Raw genomic sequence first — 23405 nt, forward strand, 5'->3', positions numbered from 1 at the left:
AAAGAAAATGAATTTCAATCATAGAAATTTAAAGAAAAAAATTACAGGTTAACATTTTTTTTAAATGGTGTGGGAAGAAGCAAGGCTGAAATTCACAATGACAAAGACTACATTATAAAATTCAAACATCTCCAAATTTGTAAGAAATTATGCTGATTGAAAGCCAATGTAGTTTTAAATGCCTGTGAGTGGTCAGCTATGACTTCAGGAACACCAAGTATGAAAAGGAGCCAATGTATACACAATTTTTGTTTTTGTTTCTAGCTTTTAACACTAAAGAAATACTGAAGTGGTTTATTCTCATCTTGTATTTGTGTGCTGGCACAATGTGGCACAGCGGCAGAAAACTCCACTTCTGGAGTCAAACAAATCTGGCCATTTTACTCTCCCATTTACCACCTGGGTGGCCTTTGGAGAATGATCTATGACCTCTAAGTTTACTGTCCTGGTCTCTAAAATGTTAGTCGTAAGAGTGCTTACCTCAAAGAGGTTCAGGTTCAGGGGAAATTAAATAACATAATACATGGAAAGCTTTTAGTGCAGTTCCTGAAACATGATACACATTCAACGAACGTTGTTTATTATTGTCACTACTGCCCTGCCTCCATTTTTTATCAGCTATGATCCTACTACTCAACGATAATGTGGAAATTATAAAACTACTAGGCTACCATTTTTTCAGTAAAAGTGACGGACCTTTGTTGTCCTATTTTCACTGTGGGTTTGGGGATTCCCTCTTGTGAGGCTTCTGTGACTTCTATCCTCCTCTCCCTTCTTGGGCCTGCTTCCCTCCTGATCTGCCCAAATACGCTCAGCCAGTGCCATGTGGCTCCAGCCTGGGAATCATTGAAGCTGAGTTAGGAGGAGGTCTCTTTTCAATGCATTTTAGATAAAAGCAACATACAGTGGGCCCCAAATTTGCATTCAATACCAGAGAGAACACCTGAAATCTTATAGCATAGAAAAGTTTGGGTTAAGATTGCAGGTAGTATGTTCTAGCAGGCAGACTATCATGTTTTAGAAGATTTAGCCATAAGGCCTAATTCTTGACTGACTATTCTCTTCCAGATCTTTTAGTTTGAAATTAAGCACATATTATCTTGAAATCTGGGGCAAAAAGTCTAAAATGGTAGACATTTTAGCTTAAATAGTTAATTCTCCTATTCTTTTCATTCATCCCTGATTGAGAGTAGCATCTTAGATCCAGGAACTCTGTAATCTCTATCAAGATTTCCCTAGAGGACATGGATGGAAAAGACTGGGGAATATGGCTACGTTACTATAAATTGTAGGTTAAATACTTAGAGCACAAGAGGGATTAATTAGTCTCACAATTGAACTCTTCATCTCCACCTGTCAACTCTGCCAGATGTGCTCTTTCCCGGGGTTCCTCTGTGTCATTAAGTGACACTATTAGTCATCAACCAACTAGTTGCTGTGTCAAAAAGACAGAGGTGATTCTTGACACCTGTTTCCTCATTCTCTCCTAAGTCCAGTCCATCATCATACCCTATCAGTACTACCTCAATCATATATCTTAAATCTATCCACTTTTCTCCAATGCTATCATCATCATCATCACCCTAGTCCAATCTACCATTTTATTACATAGCCTTCTAGCACAGGCTCCTAAATATTCTACCCACTTCCTCTCTTGCTTGCTTCCAATTCATTCTCTACATAGTAGACAAAGAACACTTAAAAGACACAAATATGATCACGTGACTTCCTGCCCAAAATCCTTCCATAGTTTCCCCTTGAACTTAAGATAAAATACAAAATTCTGAGGATGGTCATAAGCCTTGTATAATATGACCCTTGCTTCCCTCTCTAGCCTCATTTTGCACCGCCCTCCACCCTTCATTGTATTTTAAGTCAAATTAATCTTGTCTTGAAACTCACCAAGCACTTTCCCACCTCAGCATCCTCCCTATGTGATTTTCACAGACTGGAATTTCCCAATGCCAGCTCTTCACCTGAATAAATCTGACACCTCTTTTGGGTAATTTATCCTGTCACATCTTCAGAGAAGCCGTTACTGACAAGCCCCAATCTAAATTATGTCCCTGTTAAGACTTCTCTTAGTAGCCTTCATTTGTTTTTCAGAGTCCACAGCCAGCTTGTAAGTGAATATTGCTTCGAATAATTCTTAGCTCCGTGAGTTCTGGATTCTGTTTTATCCACTACTATATAGCCAGTCTTACCAACAGCAAGCGTTCAAGAGACATTAGTGAACAAGTGCATGAACTGATTCTGACACCTCCCTCTCATTCTAATTTTCACTTTCTCAATTATCTCAGTTAATTTACTGGCAGAATGAACATACAGTAACTCACAGGGAAATTTAATACCTATATAAGCAATACTTGAAAACACTTTTGAGACCATACTAAAAAATTATTATTCAACTGCAAAACAGACACATTTCGTATTATAAATTTATATATTTAAATTATACTGTATAAAGTTAAAAACTTCAAAATTTTCCTAAATTATGCATTCAAATATTTCTAGAGAATGTGAAGATAATACAATTTTATCAAGCAAAAATTGATGCTGTATTCCTTAGAAAAATTTCCCCAAACTAAATAAAAGAAAAAAAATCAGCATTCAGGTATTTAAGTAGCACAATAACTTCATTACTGAAGAAATCATTGTTTACTACTGTTTTTGATAATGTTTATTTAATTATTTTAAATATTTAATTTATTTGATTTATTAAATATTTATTTAAATTTTAGTAATTAAGAATAGTACTTTACTTTTAATATTTTTCTCTGTTTCAATCTTTCTAAAGTGATGAATCGTTTTAATTTCCATTAATGACCTGAAGACTCATTGCCTATTTCCATATCTCTCAGATTAGCAAGTATACAAACTAATGTAATTAAAACACCCACAATGATAGGAAATCAAACAAGCATTCTACATTCTACAGTGGCAAAAATTGAAAACTTTGTTACAATATAATTTCTAGATACTTCCAAATGCTTTTCTGCAGTTCATTTTGGTTAGCATGTCCCATTTTGTCAGTATATAGAATTTCATGCTTTGAATAACTATCTTATAGTATCAAGAATTTACATTTACAATTTACATGAGCTTATGATAAAGTTTCCCTATGTTTATATTTGATGGTGTATTTTGGAGTTGTTTCTAGAAAAAAATTGTTTTGCTTTGATCTTTAAAGCAGCTTCCTTAAGAGTTGTGGCTGTTTGAGATATTATTTCACATAGGAAAGAATACATTTTTCCAGATGATAAGAGCATGTTTGGAAAATGAAATTGGGACCTTTTCACATAAAAGACACACATGCATGCATGCATGCATATATACGCACACACGCACACACAATATGTGAAGAAAATAAATTTATGAAACTATTCCCTTAAATTTGAAGAGCATTTTAAAGTTTCTAAAGACAATTTGTTTTCCTAAGGCGAAATTAAAGGGCTGCACACAAATTTCAGTTCCTCTGGGCCCTGGACGAGTCCTGGAGCAGTTGCCCGGTCACGGTGGGGGGTGGGGGGGAGTAAGAAATGGCAGTGAAGGCGGCTAAACATATGCAAAGTTACTATTCAAAGGAAGCTGACTTCTTTCTTCACCTCGAAGAAAACCAGGCAAGTCAGGATTTATCTTTAGGTTATGGAATTAAGGTTTAGTACTGAATGCTAAGAGTGTAAATATTAGACTATGTTCCTGTGATAAATGGTGGTATCTCTGGTGTGGTTTGAAATGAAAGATCTTGAAAGAAATAACTTTCTTAGTATAGGAATCTGATTTTTCATTTTTTTTCAATTGTGAAATAAATGGATTGTGCAAGTAGTCACTAAGGTTCAGATTTAAAATTCTGTGTTTATTTGACATAATCTTTGTGGTTTTAGAAGTGATCTATTTTTAATCCATGATCTAACCTTCAGCTAACATGTATAATTTTCTTCCTACATATTTAAGTAAGTAATAATCTCCTAAAATGTGATTGGCATATTTACATAAATTTGGTTAATATTTATGGATTTGGTGACTAGGTTTCTTTCCAGTTTTTTTTACATGGTGCTCTGAAATTCATAATATAAATTTCTGTTTGCCGGCTGGTATGTGAAAAATCTGCTGTGATGATCATGTTGTTTTTAATAGATTTGGTTTAAGAGTTTAAAATTGTCCTCTGTTGGCAGCTGTTGTATGATGAAGAATTTGGCTGGTCTTCATTATCCCCGTTCCTGGGAGGTAAGCCCTATAAATCCATGGAATTTCCCAAGTTATAGGAATGTCTTTGTTATTCCTGGTGGGCCCCTTAGACTACATCTGAGTTTATACTAACAAGATGACTCAGGATGGGGTTTGGCCATGCCAGAAAGGCCAACAGTGGAATTAGAGAGTTGGGGGTTAGAGTCAGGTGATATCAGCCTGACCTCTAGGTAGGGGAGGAGAGCTGGATTGAGTTCTGTCATGTGGCCAGTGATTCCATCAGTCTTGCCTATGAAATAAAACCCCAATAAAAACTCTGGACATTGGGGCTGGCCCTCTGGCTGAGTGGTTAAGTTCATGCTCTCCATTTCAGCAGCCCAGGGTTTCACCGGTTCGGATCCTGGGTGCTGACCTGGCACCACTCATCAGGCCATGCTGAGGTGGTGTCCCACATAGCACAACCAGAGGTACTCACAAGTAGAATATACAACTATGTACCGGGGTGGCAGGGGGGCATTTAGGGGAGAGGGGTTGTGGAGACTAAGAAAAAAAAAAAGATTGGCAACAGATTTTAGCACAGGTGCCAATCTTTAAAAAAAACAAAAAACAAAAAACTCTGGACAAGGCTGAGGTGAGCTTCTGTGGTTAGTGAATTCCTGTGGGTCCAGAAACCTCAGGAAGGTGATATTCTTTTCTCACAGTTTGGATTTTAAAAAGTACGGCTACAATAACAAAAGTAACAAAAGTCTGGGGCTGGTCCCCTGATGGAGTGGTTAAAGTTCCACATGCTCCACTTTGGTGGCCTGGGGTTCACAGGTTCAGATCCTGGCTGTGAGCCTACTCCACTCATCAGCCATGCTGTGGCAGTGTCCCACATACAAAATAGAGGAAGACTGGCACACATGTTAGCTCAGTGCTAATCTTCCTCAAGCAAAAAAAGAAGAGGATTGTCAATGGATGTTAGTTCAGGGCGAATCTTCCTCACAAAAAAACCGAAAAAAAGGCAACAAAAGTCTTTGGATAAAGATGTTAATAATGAGAACTTTTGAAACAGAATGGCCTTATAGTAACTCCTAAAACTGAAGTGTGACCTCAGCACTCTAAAGTTACTCAGATCCAGGAAAGAGTCATAGTGTTTCACTAACTATATAGTAAGAAAAGAATCTTGTTCTTCCCATATCCAAAGAGAAGCAAACCCATGATAATAAAATGGTCAGTGTCTACCAGGGTATCCTGGGGACAGGGAGAAGCTCAGCATCTTGGAGGAAACCCAGATTCAGAAGTTCTGGGCTCAGTCTCGGTGCTGCTCTTCATTAGCTGCAGGAACTTGGCCAGGTTATAGGACTTCACGAATCCTCCAATCCCTCATTTGCCGAGTAGGGGTAATAAAACTAATGATCTCACTGAGTTGTAGAGAACGAAAGATATAACATAAGCAACATTATTGGCAAAGTACCATTTAATTTCCTTTCATTTTATTAACATTATTCTCTTTCCTATTGAAAGCACAAATAAAACAAAGAAACACAGGTAAACTAAGAATCCTTCCACCATCACTGTTATCCCCTTAAAGACTCAGAATTCTTATTTAAGAGCAGACATTCCTAAAAGAAGATATACTATCATTATCAATCTTATCTAACAACAGTTTTACTAAACAGTATCCATTTCCTCTGGAAAAAGCTATTGATATTATGTATGAAGTAGGAGGTAAAAATATCCTTGGTGACTCATAAATTTGATAGAGCTGAAACAATGACATCAGCAAAAACCCTTCCTCGACACCACATCTGCCCCTTCAAGGACTACCCCAAGTTAACAGCTGAATTATTTGAAGAACTTAAATGAAATTGAGTAAACCAAATGCATTAGAAAATTCCAGAAACAAAAGTTAAGCTAATAATTTAGTATGAATACTGTAAAACAGTTACAAAAGGTATGCATGCTTAGCTTTAACCCTCATTTTCACTAGTAACCTCTAAGAAAGAACTATTTAGGGGAAAGTGACAGATTTTCTTCTAATCTTCCTTAATAATTATGTAATTTATTTTGAGTAAGTTTCCATTTAACAGAGCATACTGTTTTTCTCTCTTAGAGTTCCCCTCAGAATTTTTGAAGTGTCGGCATACCTTTGTTGAGTGTCTTATAAGTAAACACACCACTAAAGGGTGCGCTTTTGTAAGAATACTCAAAAGGATGATGTAAACACTTGTACTTTGCATAGGCCCGCTTGATTTTTTTGAATTGCTACAATTTCTTCAAGTAAACACATCAAGGAGTTCATAGAAATGTAAAAGAAATGATTTTATGAAGCTTTATTTTTTCATGCTGTAGCAAAATAACTGAAAATAAAATTATCTGGAGACATATGGAGGAATTGCAGGGTTTAGGTTAATCCATCTTTCTCAGAGTCTGAAGTGATGAGATTTTTATGGACCTTGGGGTCCTTGAGAAGTAATAAAGCTGTAAACAATTCAGGGACAGGCTCAAATTCCCCAAATCCTTGCAAACGCATTTAATCTTTTCGAAAACATACAAGGTTGATTATACTAGAAACCTTTAAGTCTGCATAGTACTAATTTTAATGGAAATTTAATATTCCTGAAAAAATAAAAAAGTTGATATTGATCTTTGTTTGTTATAACTACAGCATGCCCTCTGGTATTTATGATAGCCACCAGGACAGTTAATGCTGGTTACACAAAACCAAGAAATTACATAAATAATATAAACAGCTATTTAAAAGAAAAACATTATAAAAAGTCATATTTTAATATTCTGAATTTGTTTAAAAAACATAACTCTTTAAGGAAGTAATAATATTCTGATTATGAGGTTTTTATAACAGCAAGCAATAACATTACCAATGTCATGGCAATTTTCAGTTACACAAACAATGCTGGTTACATGAACTTTGGAGTTTGACAGACCTGGGATCAAATCCTTTCTTCAGCTTTCACTGGCTGTGTGATTTTAAGAAAACCATAAGCTCTCTGAGGCCCACTCTGTGCATTTTCTTTTTCTTTTTTTTTTTTTAAAGATTTTTATTTTTCCTTTTTCTCCCAAAGCCCCCCGGTACATAATTGTGTATTTTTAGTTGTGGGTCCTTCCAGTTGTGGCATGTGGGACACCGCCTCAGCATGGCTTGATGAGCTTGCCATGTCCACGCCCAGGATCTGAACTGGGGAAACCTTGGGCTGCCGAAGCAAAGGGTGCAAACTTAACCACTCAGCCACGGGGCGCCCCCTGCATTTTCAATATGGGAATAACCAGCCTCACAGGTGGCTGTGAGGATTAATTGAGGATTCATGGAAAGCACTACATATAATGCCTGGTAACTATCTAGAGCTCAAAAACTTCTTTTCCTACATTTCCTCTGGAGAGTCAACAATCTTCCGAACTGAAACACAAGGTCTGGTTTCTTGTAGGAGAAAGGGAATAATAGAATTTCAAGTTTCACACATTCCTTGATCTGAGCATAAATTAAAGGAAAAAAATGGGGAATTTTGGGGAGCTGGGAGGCTCTGCAATGATCCAGGTGTAGGATGAAAAATTTGGAAGTGGAGTGGGAATGGAAAGTTTTGAAAGGGAGCAGGATATGGTACAAAAGAAAGAACTCACAGAAATTGTTGAGTGATGGGGAGCATGGAATGGGAGACAGGACAATGCCCAAGCAGCCACCAGGTTAGCAGTTGTACCGAGTGGACTCTGGTTTCTCTGTCTGTCGTCACTTCTATCTCTGCCATGTTTATAATCGCCTCTCAGAAAACAAGGGCTCCCTCCATTTTAACTAAAGGTAAGGCCGGCAAAGAGGAAGGAGCAGTCAACACTCAGGAGCAGCATGCCCGGATCCAGAAACTCATCTCCCCGTACCACCAGCCCCACATCTGACTCCAGTCCACCACTGAGAGTTTCTTGGAGAATTCATAAAGGCTTTTAACACATTTTGTGTCCAGATGAATTTGGGCAGTGAGGGACTATTTTCATGTAGGACATGCACTAAATTTATCTCTGTTTTCACAAAACCAGTTTAAATCACCCTATATGTGCCGGAGATGCACTGTAGAATTTTTGTTAGAGGACAAAGAGAAAGGAATTGAGGAATACTTTTCTACACTCTCTACCTTATTGGTGATCATCAAGTCTTCCTATAGAATGGGAAAAAAAGGTAGTCTGGAAAGAATTTACAAAGAAAAGGATTATAAGTTCCTGAGGTAATCAAAACCACTTTCAAAAGTTTAATGACATATCCAAATGAGAAAAAATCCTGTACCACTGTAGATATGGGTAGGAGCGGGTATCCTCATGTGGGTGAAATACAGAGCTTCTAAAGAAAAAGCAGCAGTTCATACTTGCATGGCTTTCAATAAATATACACAGATAGAAAATTGGGAGACCCAAACCTTGATGTTATTTTTGACCTGTTATTACCTTTTGCTTCCTCATCATCCTTCCAACAAAAAGTCCTGTTGATTCTACCTCAGAAATAGTTTTCACATTTCTCTCCTTCGCAATCTCGCTTCCCTTGGTTTAGTTAGCGCGGCCTTCCCTTTCCTGTTCCTTGGTTATGTCAATAGCAGTGCAATTTGTCTATTTACCTCCAAACTCTCCCAGCTTCTCTCCATCCTTAACACTCCTGCTCTCATGCTCTGTGATTCTACAGTCTATGTGGAAGTGAGAGAACTCTGGGGAGGAGATGACAATGTCATCTTGGAGCTCAAAGTACTTAAGATATGTAATTCCGAAAATAATTAGATAAGGACACTTCAATTTAGGAAAGTCGATTTAAAAACATTCTCCTGCAAAAAGAAATACACCATTCCACTGGCTGGGAATACACCAAGGGAGTATTGCTAAAGAAGGACAGGGTATTCAAAAAATGTCATTCTTTCTAAAGAATTATGATTATTTGAAACAAGGAAGAAAACACCTGTTTAACATAGTGGTTCAGAGTCAGAAAGCTCTGAATTCAGTGCCACATCTGTGGCTTAGCTGTGTGGTTTGGGGCATTTACTAAACCCTCCAAATATCAGCTGTCATCCATAAAATGGAGATGATGTCAGAAGGGTTATGATGAGAATCAAATAGAGTTCCAGCCACACAGTGAAGGTCAATAATGCTAGTTATCATCTAGAGAGACTGACGACTTATGGGGCTCTCATCTACACCAGGGTTTAAAAGATGTACGAGAGATGAAAGGAAGTGCATAGTAACAAAACCGAGAACAAAATCCAACTAACAAAACAAACAAAAAAGGCATAAAAATATTGTCAAGGAGGCTAAATCTCAGAATGAGTGTATTTTCCATAAATTGTTAGTTGAAAATGACTTTGGTAAAAGATAAACAAGGAATATTATCTCATGTTCACAGTTTGGAGGGTGGGCGAAATACTTTGATAATAGAGAAAAAAGCAGAAATACCTAATCTGTCTTCTGCTTCTGCTTTCTCTATCAAAGAGAACAATTTTTCAAAATACTTAAGATGTCATAAACATAAAATTAGATGAAAAGACATGATAAACCAAATCATAAAGCAAAAGTCATATAATATACTTATAAAATATATGGATGACAAAGCTGGGAAAGATATACAGCATGTTAAATAGAATCACTCTTTAACAGAATGTTGATATACTGAAACACTGAACATATAACAAATATGAAATGTGAAAGGGACAGGTGGAATCTCAAGGCTAACATTTAATAAAGTCAATTGGACAAAAACAAATATCCGAGGGCTTAATAAATAGCTCATGGACGGTAGGTCCAGCAGACATGATATGCTATGATGTTTGAAGTGTGATATGATGGTTTAAAAAATGTGATCTTTGGCTATATAAATAGAAGTAAAGTGTACATGAGGGAAAAAATATTTTACTGTTTTCCATTCTAATAAGATTGCCTCAGTGGACCATAATGTTCAGATTGGGCCAACATATACTGGGGAGAAGAACGACAAGTTAGAAATTGTACAAATACGGCAACTGGGATGATGAGGGGATCTGAAAACCTGTAGAAAGCTTCGAGATCCATCACCTGGAGAGAGGCACGTGTAACTGTGTTAATCATACTTTTTTAGGTTCTGTTTTCTGATGCTGTGACATCTGGGGCTTTGCCCACCCTGGCAAGACTGCCCCTCCCAGGGCTGGCCAGTTCCTGCAGATAGCAAACACCCACCTAAGAGCATGCTGTTCAAATGCAAATCAGCCAGTGCAGAGTGCCTACCCTCAACCAGCTCCCTTATAGGCTCTCAGAAGCCGGGTGCCTCTCTCTCCCTGCCCTAATCACCTCAGGGCCGGGACCAGACAACTAGAAACAGCCCCCATTCCTCAGTGCCACCGAAATTGTTCCAACCAGCCAATCAATCCTAAACCTGCTCACCCCGCCTTGTCTCACCTTTGCCGCACAAACCACATCAAAGGCTCTTGACCATGTTTCCCCCATGTTCTGTCTCTTGACCGACTCTAGTGCTTCCCTGTGGGGCCGTGCATGGTGTGGTGTGTCCCTTTCTCTTGGCCTGTGAGTAACAAACTGTCTTTTCAGTGGCAGTGGTCTCCCGAGCTGTTGGCCTCACCATACCCAAATAATAATAAAAACTACATTTTAAAACAGTAATGATAAAATCTTAACATCTGCGAGAAATATTTATTTGCATTTTCATCGAACAAACATGGAGGTGTCAATCACCATTCTGTGTACACACTTGTCTAGATTAGAAGAAAAACTCTACTTGAATGTATAGGATTGTACTCCCTCTTCTATGACTTACTTTCTGACTACACTGATTCAAGTTCCTTCTCAATCATAAGATTGATTATATGCAGGGATGATACTCAAAATATTTACCAGCCAGCACGCCGGCCACTCATCAATCCGAACTGCTGCCAGCTGTAGAGGCGGAGCTGGATGCTGGGGGTCTGAGCCAGGCCCCGTTAGCTGCTGAGTCGGTGGGAGGTGGGGGACAGCCTGGGGAGGGTCTGAGGTGGTAGTGGGGGTAAGGGTAGTAGTATTGACTCATTTCAATACTGTAATAACTAAGGTGGCCATACCAGTACTTTTAAGTTGAGTATTAGCCCTGATAACGTATTCCCTTGGTTTTCTCTTCTATCTCTTGCTCTCTCCAAATTCCTTCAGCCGTTCTTTTTATGAAGTAAATGACAGACCTCACCACATTGGTCATCCTGCTCAGAATAATGGCTAGTCTCTTCCTCAAACTGGCTGCTTGGATTACTCCGGAAGTGGTCTACCAGCTCCAAGCGGACTTTTTGCATCCCGAGGTTTGAACTCTATTTCTATTAGCACCACTAGAATTAAACTTTGTTTCAACATCAGTAAAATGAAAATCTAATGTGCTTTTTTATAAAACGGTTCACTGAAGTAAAAATGATAGAAATCATTCATTCTCTAGCTGGCAAGCAAACTAATTAAAAGATTATCCTATATTCCTTAAACAAGCAAGTCTTTCAATATATTTTAAATGACATTTTGATACTATAATCTTTATATCCATATTAGAAAAGTTAATGTGCTCACTAGTCTAAAAAGTTGCATAGTTGACAATAGACATTTCAGCTAATGTAAATTAGCATGTTCTGCTGAACTTGGAAAAGAGCAGGGAAAAGGACATTATTTGAAAGAATAATGATAATGCAATTAAACAGTGCAATCCTTGGCAAGAATCTATGTTTTCAGGATTAGGAATGTTATTCCACTACTACTAATTTTAATACTATTCTTTATAACAGTGTTAAGTATCACTGATACTGACAGTGAGTATTATGATAAAAATTTCTACTAATTATTTGATTGTTAAAAATCAGACTACCATAATTAGCCAAAATTTAGATCCAGTTCTTCAGTTGAGTATATATATACTGATGATTTTTGAGGTTTAAATGCAATGCTCTTTTTCTAATGGAATTCTGTCCAATTTTTAAAGCTGTACAATAGATCTCTCAAACTGTGTTGGAGGTCAATAATTCTTACAATTAATCCTTGCCTCAGAAAAGATACCTTTCAAAAAGAAATCCCCTGTTGAAAATTCATTTTAATACCTGAATTAGCCCATATTTGATTACTAAAAATATTTTCTAATCAACCTCTAAAGCTGCATTTCCTGATGGCTGTAATCGTCAAATGCAAGTTTGCTCAAAGGATTTGCTTGACCTTCCATAATAAGCTATTAGACGGAGCTTTCAAAGCTAAATTAAAATGGGCATCAAATTCCCTTGCGAGGCAGCAGTGTCCACACTCTTCAAAAGGATAATAGATGAGATGTGTTTGCTAAAACTCAATGAAAACAGCAGGTGTTTGGCTGTAGATGGTGACAGAGAAGGCCCCGACAAAAGAGTTTTACCTCACAGTCTCAGATTCTTTTAGTTGGAAAAGTACATTAAATGTCCTCTAAGTCACTTGCTCATTTGAATACTGAATTTTATCCATGACCTCCAGTTCTGTTTGAACACCCAGTTGCTCCCAAGGCAGCTCATTGCTTCTTTGTATGTTCTCTCAGTTCCTTCGTTGGGAAACACTCCTGATCAGTTTTAAATTCAGAGCCTCTAAGCTAGTGGAGAAAAGCAGGATGTAACCCAATTTACAAATGCACTATTAGCACAGGTTAAGCTTTTGCTTGTTCCATCCAGTAAGTTGATAGTTGAGGCAGAATTTCCTCCGGAATAGTTTCCACTGAATTAAAGTAGCCTCTATATCTATACGTGATAAATGGTATAGTCATGCGCCACATAATCAGTCAACGATGGACCACATATGCGACAGCGGTCCCGTAAGATCAGTACCGTATAGCCTAGATGTGTAGCAGGCTATACCATCTAGGGTTGTGTAAGTACACTCTGATGTTCACACAATGATGAAATCACCTAATGACTCATTTTTCAGAAGGTGTCCCCATTGTGAAGTGGCACATGACTGCATTTAGTTCCTCAGATTCAGTTGTTTGTCTCCTTTCCTAGCATTTTAGAAACTTCCTATCTTAGGGAACCTTTGGGAACCTCAGGGACAAGTTGCCCTCTGAGCTCCAGCACTAGTTTTCAATTTCCCTTACCTTATCAGGGTTGCCAGACATTCCTTTGGATTACCAGGCAGAAGAGAAATTTTGACCTACGCCCGTGAACTGGGCTGAGAGGCTAATGCGGAAGCCTGGGGGGTGGGGGGGTGGGGGTCACAATTTATGCAATTTTAGAAGACTGGATTTCTGGTCTTAACTCTACCACTAGTGAGCTTTATAATCATGAGTGTGTCACTTTGTTTCTCAGATTTTCAGTTTTCTTCCGTATAGTGTAAGAATAAATATACCTACAATTCAGGGTTATTGTAAGAATTAAAGGAAATAATACGGAATATATAAAAAATGAAAACCCTTGATCTTTTCTCATTACATCTTTAAATTGAGCAATGAAGCAGCTTTATAACCCTAATGCTTTAATGAAAAGTAAAAGAGTTAACACATATTTAGAAAATGTGTAGAATTCACATTAACCAACTGGGCTTTTAAATTTGAAGATTTTTGTCCCTTTTACCTGCTACTCAGAACACCTCAGGAGTTAGATAAAACTGAAGATGGCAGTTTTATGATACTGAATATAAGGATAATAAAAACAACAGCTGCCATCTATTGACTGTGTATGTGCTCATCACTGTTCCCAAATGGTTTACATATATTCTCTTTCATGTTGTTATGGCTGGGGAAGGACTGGTCCTGGATTCAGTCTTTTCTGTCTGTTCTTTCTTGACAAAAAAGTCAGCTGGTCCCGTACTTGATTAAACATTAAAGAACACATTTGGTGTTAATTCTGAAGATCCTTATGACTGTTCTCTACTGCCTCCAGAACCATAATTTGAGTTGTCAACCTGTAGTTAGGAATGACATTTTTAAGAAATGTCCCCTGCTTAGCACTTGAGTTAGGAGGTTAAGAATGACCAAATTTCAATTTTGAATTATTCTTTCAATTCATGATGCTTCTTAGTTGAGAATTCTAAAAAGATCTTTATAACTCTGTGCAGTCTGTTCTTACTATAATATACCTTCAAGTATTTATGCTTGTTTTAAGTATCAACATAATATTGGCATGCACTGATTCATTCATCCAAATAATAATGGGATACCATTATTCTAGATGCTATTCTATGTTCAGGGAAACGTAACAGTGAATGTCATGTCTTTCATCAAATCTGCCTTGATAAACTATATTTTCTTGAAGGCTACCAAAACAACAGCAACAACAAACACAAAAACCTCTCTCCTCACTTCTCAGTTTTTTATCTTTTACTGGCACTTTCTTTTACTCTCTGTATTTTCTTCTTTCACAAATTCCTGTCTTTCTTTCTCCACACATTTAAGAAGAAACTACAAAGTAATTTCCTCCTCCACATCCTCTCTTGCTGATTAATGTTGCTAATATCAGCAGGCTTAGACTTCTGAAGATGACAGAATTAACGTTTGCTGCATCAAGAGGATTTTTAATGCCTTCTATTACAAATTGTGGCAATGTTTACCACTTTAACATGCTATTTACTCTTCCTGTTTATATTTTGAGGTAAAATAAAGGGGGCTTTCTCACAGGAGTTTGCAAATACTGTCAAAACACCTTTACCATTTCAGTATGGGGGGCACTATTCTTGCTTTCTTGACAAAATATCAAGGCATGGCAAAGGTGCACGTGAAGCTGTGTATCTATTTTGGGGAGCAGATTGAAGTTGAAAGACGAGTTTGGGCTCCTGATGCTATCCATAAAGTATTTGGTCTTCTATCTCCTCAAGAAAAAAAAAAAAAACCAATGCATTATATAAATTCTAACCTTTTCTTGTATAAGTTTGAATAAGGTACTGTGTGGATCAACTACCCAAACATCTCGGCTTTAGCAGTTTATATAGAATACCATTCCACGATAAGTGGGCGTCGGTACTTCCTTAAGTTCTAATTAGCCAAAAAGCTAATAGTTACATGGCTGGGTGGCCAGTCAAGGGAAGTAACGCTTGCTCTTGTTTTCACAGACTTACAGCCACAATCTCTTTATGCCATTTTAGAGTAAAAATATGTTAAGGGCAAGTATGTGAGGAAATAGTACATCTTCAGGGTTAAGACACTATAATGTTGAGAAAAGCATACATGTGCGGAGAAACCTCAAAACTGAGCAAATTACACTTCAAATCAGTCATTTCTAGTTACAGGGTTAGGACTTCAAACCTCTAGTAAAACACTTTGTCTGTCGAGGAGAAGTTATATGTTAGAGTTTTTCACACTCACATCCAGATTAACCAGTGTAGTGTGTTGTAATTTATTTTGTACACTGGGCTAAGTCTACCATTTGCAGGATTTGCCTAGAAACATGATTTGATGGTTTGGGATTTATTAACAACATAAATAATCTACGAACATTGTAATAACCTTGAGGTTTGCAAAAAAAAATGCTATAGTAAATAAAGATATATTACATTTCAATTACTTTTTGAGAGGTAAGTTCTACTGCCTTGATGATTTATACTACGAATACTTCTTGAGTGCCTTCATGAGTTAGGAACTGCGATACTGTGATGGACAGAACATAGTTCCTGCTCCCAAGGTACTTCCTGCCCAGGGAGGGATATGCTGGGTAAATAAACAAACAACAGCCTGTCTGGACTTCCTCCACCTGTGTGTGTGTCCATTGGAATAATTTGTGGAAACAAAGAGAAAACAGTATCTCTCACCCAACACACGCCCCATTGGCTTGTTAATCACTATATACCATCTCTGCTGATCACAAGCACATTTTCCTGCCTGCCGTACTTAGAACTTTTACCATAAATATCCCTGTCCCATCAGAAACCTTTCAGTATAAAACAGAGCATTTTCCTTTAGTCAAATGTTCCATCCTTGTAACACAGATGTTTGCAATGTCTTTGAAATGGTTTTCTTCCCATTTCTATTGCCTCCCTGGCTTGAGTCTTCATTACCTTCTGCCCACGTTATGGTATCCTCTACCTGGCCTTTTCCCTCAGCCTCATTTCACTCCAATTCTTCCTGATACCTAAATCTGATTCTTATTTCAGAGTGTAACTAAAATCTTATTTCTACAAGACCATTTCCCTGGCCACGCCCAAAGACGCTTATTTCTCTGAACTCTGGGTTTAAATCTGTACAGTTTGGCACTAGATCAAGGAATATTTAATTTTGTTGGAGAATTGTTGTACCTGTAGATTTTGCCTTCCCAGGGCAGCAGGAAGCTCCTTCTGGACAGGAGCGATGTTTTATGTGCTCTGACCTTAATGTCCTAGAACTGAGTCTTATAAACGTCTTGCATAGTTCCTCTTAAATTAGACACCTCAAAGCATTAAACATAGTGATAAGCTCTCGGTACAAACTCAGAAGTCACACACTGAACTGCTGCAATACCAAGTTCTCATACAAAAGCCTGCTGAAAGAGTCCCAATATGCCAAAAACCTCTAAGAGCTTCTCAATATAAAATGCTGGTCATTTCTATAGTCAGTATACACTAGTTCAATATAATGTTCAAAGTGTGTTACTTACTAAGGCAAATTTTTTGTTGAGAATCATCTGTTCCACCAAAGATGACTCATTGTGGAAGAGGTGGGGCTGCATGTGGCTCCACATATGAGGGAACCACCAGAACTCATCGACAGACCCCAAAAGATGGTCATCACCTTCATCTTCCTCTTCAGTTCCTTTGAGGGTGGGGGGAGGAAAAAAGATCATCATTAGTTACACTGATTGTCATCTATCTATCTAATTCTGTAGTCCTATCACGTATTTAGAAGGCACCATTTACACTTAGATACATACAAGACTTTGAACATGAAATGTAGCAAAGGAAAATCTGTTATTGGGGAACAACCAGAGATTGTGACAAAACGACTCTTTAAAAAATTTTTAAACATGAGACACGGATATGAAATCACTGCAAGATGGAAATACACAGCCATTCTCAAGGACACTGGAACTCCTTTAGCTTTGTATAATTTGTAGTTTGGAGAGAATGGGGGACTAAGTAGGCAATGTAGAGAATATCCATAAGGAAATGTGTGTCAGGCTCCAGTAGCAGATAATTTCGACATGCGTTGTGACAGAACCATCACAAGAAAATAATTCCATAATTTATTTGGATTACTCCTAAGTCAGAGAAAAAGCTAATGCTTAGTAATATTTAGTATTAGTAATACTTGGGAAATTTAGAGAATATTTTGGAAAATTAGAGAAAACTGAAGGGAACAAAGGATGAAAGTAATGGAAAGAAGCTGAGAAGTGGTAAAGTCACAGTGAAACGTTCCCAGCGGCTCCTTGGTGGTCCGCATGTTCCTCATGCTTGTCCTTTCTCCCAAGTTCTTGGAAGCAGACTCTCCATCAAGAAACTTCCATTTCCTTGAGTCAGCCCTTTTGTTGTTCCTCTGATTTTTCATATTTGGGCTTTTTCATTTCCTCATTTCCCCAACCTGCAGTTTAGCTGAGTGTAGGAAATCCCACAGTTTTCCCTCTCTTTTTGCTCTTTTTGAGGAAGATTAGCCTTGAGCTAACATCTGCTGCCAATCCTCCTCTTTTTGCTGAGGAAGACTGGCCCTGAGCTAACAGCCATGCCCATCTTCCTCTACGTTATATGTGGGATGCCTACCACAGCATGGCTTGCCAAGCGGTGCCATGTCCGCACCGGGGATCCAAACTGGCAAAGCCTGGGCTGCGGAAGCGGAATGTGCGCACTTAACCACTGCACCACCGGGTCGGCCCCCACAGTTCTCTTAATTTCTTTGAGGGGAGTAGGAGCCTCCTGTACCGCCTTTGGCACAGTTTCCTTACTCCAGCATGAAAGGAGAGCAGTATAAGGTGCCTCAGGACTGTCCTGTATATCTTAAGACGATATTAATCCTCACACATTATGCAGCCACACTTCAATTTCAGCCAGAACAGTGAATCCAGTAAACTCCTAGAGGAGTGGGGTTTTCACATGACGTCGTGTGGAGAACAGAGGGACACATTCAACCAGACCTCAGCGATGAACTCAGCAAAATCGCGGCTATGGGAAACTCGGGAGGAAAACTTTCTTTTTTTTTAACAAATACTTTTCAACGACGAGGGGAAGAAATAGGGATAATCTGTAGATTAAAGGAGACTTAAAAGACATAGCAACTATCACAACATGTGACTTTACTGGTATCCTAATTCAAAGAAACAAACTCTAAAACAAAAAGCCGTGTACGCCATTTATGAGGACATTTGAACATTGATTAGATATTAAGGAATTACTGTAAAATATTTTAGATGTGATAACTGGTATTGTGTTTATTAATAAAAAAGAGCCCTCCTCTTTTAGAAGTATATATTGAAATATTTATTGTTTAAATGTTACATCTGGGTTTTGATTCCAAAAAGACAGAGTTGGGAAATGGATGGGAATATAGACAAAACAAAATTGGCAAGGAGTCGACGATTATCGAAGCTGGGTGACTGGATATACGGCAGTTCATTATACTATTCTGGTTAGTTTCATAGAAGTATGAAATAATCAAGTTAAAAACAATAATAATAACAAATTTAAAAAAGAAACAATATTACAAAAATAATACGTTCTCATTTCAAACAATACGGAAGTATGTAATTCAGAGGTGGGTTGTCTGTTTTCACATCCTATTTGCCCTCTCATATTTTCAATAGCAGTTCGGATGTGACTGGTTTTAAAGGGCCCTACGGGCTAAAGATGGAGGACGGACTGATGTCCTGACCCAGCCAACTGAGCCCAGAGCTTGTGACCACTGTTCTTTCACTTAATTTCCCAAGAGAAGGAACGCAGAGCCCACTGGCAGGACAAGAATCAGATCCTATGGTTTATTGGACAGTGAAAGAGATATACCAAAGATAAAGGTGTAGTGCGAGGCGGGATGGTCGTTCTAATTCATGCGGAGGAATAGCATGAGTGATGCAGAGCGAGTGGACTAACACAATTCGTCAACAAGGACAGTCTTCGATTTCACTGTCATACGCATAAATACTCTGCTTATAGGAAGGGAGTTTTTTCTCTCTGTATAAAGGGCATCTTTAAATCGAATCTGTTTGATTTCACCTATTTTTTCCTCTTCATCATACACTCATGTTACTATAGTATAGTTGTACAAGTATTGTCTTGGGAGTCAGAAGTTTTAGTTTATTTGTGGATTCCAACACACTTGAGTTGTGTGATTGTGGTCAAGTCACACAATCCGTTTATGTTAGTATTCATGTCGGCCAAAGGATGGATAGCTTACCTCTTTTATTCTTTTGGGAGGAAGTGTCTACATAGTCTGGCACACGGGGGGTAATCTAAAATGCCCATTTCTGTCCCTCCTATACTCCCTATTCCTGTTCTCCTTGTGTCTCTTCCACATCTCCTTGAGTTTGGTTTTTATGTTTTTCACTATAATACTGCAAAGGGGGAGGTCTCACCTGAGTGTTATGTGGCACAGGGGACATTGTATTTAGAAAGAACTGACCAAGCCATTATATTAACTGATTGGCCTGATTCATGAGTCACCAACATGGAGCATTCTTGGGGCTTCTGAGGGATTATCTTACAGCTCAGGGAAGCCTTCTGGAGAAGAATTCTTCTAGAAGGAACAGGAAGATGGAGTCAGGGTTTAGAATCTTTGATGACCCCAATCATGGCAAGGTCTTGGGTCCTGTTACTTTTCAGGTGATAAATAAGTTGGCCCCGGTAAAGATGCATTTGCTGCATGCTACGGTGATGTTTAAATACATGTTTGTTTGTTTGACATAAGGATGATGTTGTTTGGTTTTCCTGCAATTAAACATCTCTACTGGGGGTTGACCGGTAGAGCAGCGGTTAAGTTTGCACATTCTGCTTCAGCAGCCTGGGGTTTGCCAGTTCAGATCCCGAACATGGACATGGCACCACTTGGCAAGCCATGCTGTGGCAGGCGTCCCACATATAAAGTAGAGGAAGATGGGCACAGATGTTAGCTCAGGGCCAGTCTTTCTCAGCAAAAAGAGGATGATTGGTGGCAGCTATTAACTCAAGGCTAATCTTCCTCAAAAAAACAAACAAACAAACAAAAATACCACATCTCTACTTATATCCAAGATACTCTCCTCTTGCTTAACATTTTGTACGTCCTCAGGACTCCATATCAGCTAAGATTACAGTCAGTTACACGTTGCAGTTTTACTTTCATACTGAAAACAGGCAGAAGTCTCTGGGGGTTTCCTGATAATCAGTTCATTCTTGCCTTCCACCCCCCTTGGTAAAGCGAGCTAAGATTTCCTAGTTCATGGAAAGCTACCCCTCCCCTTGCTTTTAATCTTTATTCCCTGTCTCCTATAACTCCTATCTTTGCTTGCGTCTTTCTTCTCATCTCTCCTTTATTCATTTTTCTAGTTGGCCTTTACCCAAAGTTTATTTATCAGGACAGCACATCAGATCTCAAGGTTCTTTGGAAAGTTAGCTCAGGCCTTCGTTGTCCTTTCCTGAATATCGTGGTGAAATCCGCTATTAAAATACCAATACATTTGAATCATGTAGGAGTTGCCAAAGGATGTCCACCCTCTGACAGATTTACATAAATTCATAGTAGGCATAATTGTATGCCTTTCCTTTTTTCTTTATAACTCTTTCTTATCTGATTTTCTTTAATCCTGCTTCAGGGATGTTTTATATCAGAATTAATTATATTGAGAACAAGTGTCTATTGCTTATTACTTTAAAGATTATGATAAAAAGCAGTTGCAACATAGTTGTTCATGGTTGGATTGTTCTGGCTTCTTGCCACCCATTTATCCCCCGACTTAGCCCACCTTTGCCAGAACTGGAGGAAGAGAGAAGAACTAGAAGTCAAATTTCTCAATTTAAAGTGTCATGTCTTAAGTTATTACCAAGCTACGCTGAAATCTTATAAAGTTATGGCAAATTATTATTTATTATATTTAAGTCTCTTCAGTATTTTATCTGCAGTATTTCCTACTCTAGTATTATATTAAAAACATTATTGATTGAGACTTTACCTTTTGTCAAGCATTGTGTTGCGTTATTCAAGCATCATCTCGTTTAATTCTCACTACAAGCCTATGAGGTAAGGCCACTGCTAACTCCACTTTACAGATAAGGAAATTGATATTTGGAGAAGTGATTTATCCCAAGTTACTGACAAATTTGTCTCCAATGTCAGGACAGAACATGAATTCTAACCCAGATTAAGCAACTCCAAATTTAAGGGTCTTAACTATCATTCATTGACCAAATGTGGAGTTTAGAAATAAGACCAGCATTTACTAATTCAATATAACATTGGTCTTCACATTGTTAATTAATTCTATGCTATGGTTAGACTTTATCAATATTACTGGTTCTCAGTGATTTGGGAAAACGTACAAACGTAAAGAACCTAAAGATAAGAGAAAGGAATCTTTTGCCATTCAGCTTCCCCAATCAAGGATTGCCAATCAAACAATAAAGATCCAATTTTTCTAATACAAAAGACTTGCGTTCTAACTGACCTAAAGTTCAGACTATTTTTTGACAATCAATTAGCTGTATGACCTTGGGCCCCTCTAAGTTTCTGTGTTCTTATCTAGAAAACAAGGTAACATATTTTTTAACTCCTAGAATTCAGTGAAAATGTACATGAAAAGTGCTGTAGCTAAGTACCTGGAATATGGTGCTGCTCACTAAAAAGGAACCATGATTTTTATTTCCTTCATCTCTTTATTTCTCACAAAAGGCATGAATCCTTCAAAAACTAAAATAACTCAAACAAGACGAACACTCTCCTGAAATACAATCTCACTATTATGGCAGTGCTGTTCTTCTCTTTCTCTTCAAGATTGAATAAAACAGATAGACTTTTAATAGAAAGAGGAATTACTCATTTAGAAAGGAAGACAATGTAATTCAATTAAATTTTACAATATCTAATTTTTGAAGGATTCAGAGCATTAAATTTTACATCTGTTCCCACTGAAAAATGATTTTACTGGCTTTAGACAACCCTAGCTATGCTTTTGTGGAAGCTTTCATATCACATACAGGGAACAAGACCCCTTGAAGCACTGGCCTTAGGTTCCTCCTGTTTCTCTGGCTCAGAGAGAGAACATTCTTACTGCGAGCTGTGGGAAGTGCCCAAGTAAGGGAAAAGGACAAACCTTTCAGAAACAAGAAGGAAGGAGAGAAACTGTCCAGGGTCATTCTTTAGCATTCAGTATTGGGCAAAAAATTGAGTTGCCAGGAGTATTTTCTTATATTTCTATTATGTTTGGGAAAGAAACTTTTTAGTTATTCTTAATGTTTACAGTGATTTCCTTTGACAATGAAATATGGTCAAATTTTACTCTCTGACCTTGTTCCATATAAACACAAACAGCTGAAATCAAGGTGATCTTATTTTCGCTCAATCATTTGTTCATAATTCATTTTCTCAACAGGCACTGTTCTGGTTGCTGGTGTTACAGCAGTAAAGCCTTCACGGATTAGTGAGGGATGAGAGACAAGAGATAAACAATTTAAAAACAAAGTGCACTCAACACCGATTCATGATAAAGCTCTTAGCAATCTAGGAACAGAAAGAAGCGTCCTTAAGTTAATAAAGAGAATCTACAAAATACACTGTTGAAAGAATTCCCCTCAAGAACAGAGAAAATCTATTGAAACACTTCCCCCCTGAGGTCAGGAACAAGACACGAGTATCAGGATCACCGTTTTTATTTAACATTGTACTGGAGATCCAAACTAGTGCAACAGGCAAGGAAAAGAAACACAATTCACTAGGCTCAGAAAGGAAGAAATAAAATGTTCACTATTCAAAAGTTACATGATTGTACAGGTAGAAAATCCAAAAGAATCTACAGACAAACTATAGAATTAATAAGTGAATGTAGCAAGGTTTCTGGATACAAGATCAGTATACAAAATCAATTGTATTTTTATACACCACCAATAAAGAAAAGAAAAATGAAATAAAAAACAAGATGTCATTTCCTATTGCATCAAAAAACCCCACTAAGGAATAAATCTAAAAACAAGTTTTAAATCTAAATCTAAATAAATCTAAAAACACGTTTTATTAAGTGTGAGTAAAGAGGACCTAAAAATGTTCAAGGATTGGGAGATTCAATATGTAAGACGGCAACTCTTCCTAAATTAATTTATGGATTTAATGCAATCTCAATCAAAATTCTAGCAAGTTTCTTTGGATATTGATAAGCTGATCCTAAAATTTATAGAAAAAT

General features: G+C 37.8%; 1 protein-coding gene across 2 annotated transcripts in view; it reads right to left on the reverse strand.

Annotated features, from left to right (window-relative positions):
• Nucleotides 1-23405, reverse strand: part of LOC103557484 (N-deacetylase and N-sulfotransferase 3) — a 161505-nt gene that overhangs the window by 84373 nt on the left and 53727 nt on the right. For both annotated transcript variants that reach the window (XM_008530026.2, XM_070609237.1), the window contains exon 4: nucleotides 16716-16870. In XM_008530026.2, coding sequence (XP_008528248.1) covers nucleotides 16716-16870 — 155 coding nt within the window. The remainder of the gene's footprint in view (nucleotides 1-16715; nucleotides 16871-23405) is intronic.

Source organism: Equus przewalskii, chromosome 2 (genome assembly GCF_037783145.1).
Source record: "Equus przewalskii isolate Varuska chromosome 2, EquPr2, whole genome shotgun sequence".
In the NCBI taxonomy this organism is placed as follows: domain Eukaryota; kingdom Metazoa; phylum Chordata; class Mammalia; order Perissodactyla; family Equidae; genus Equus; species Equus przewalskii.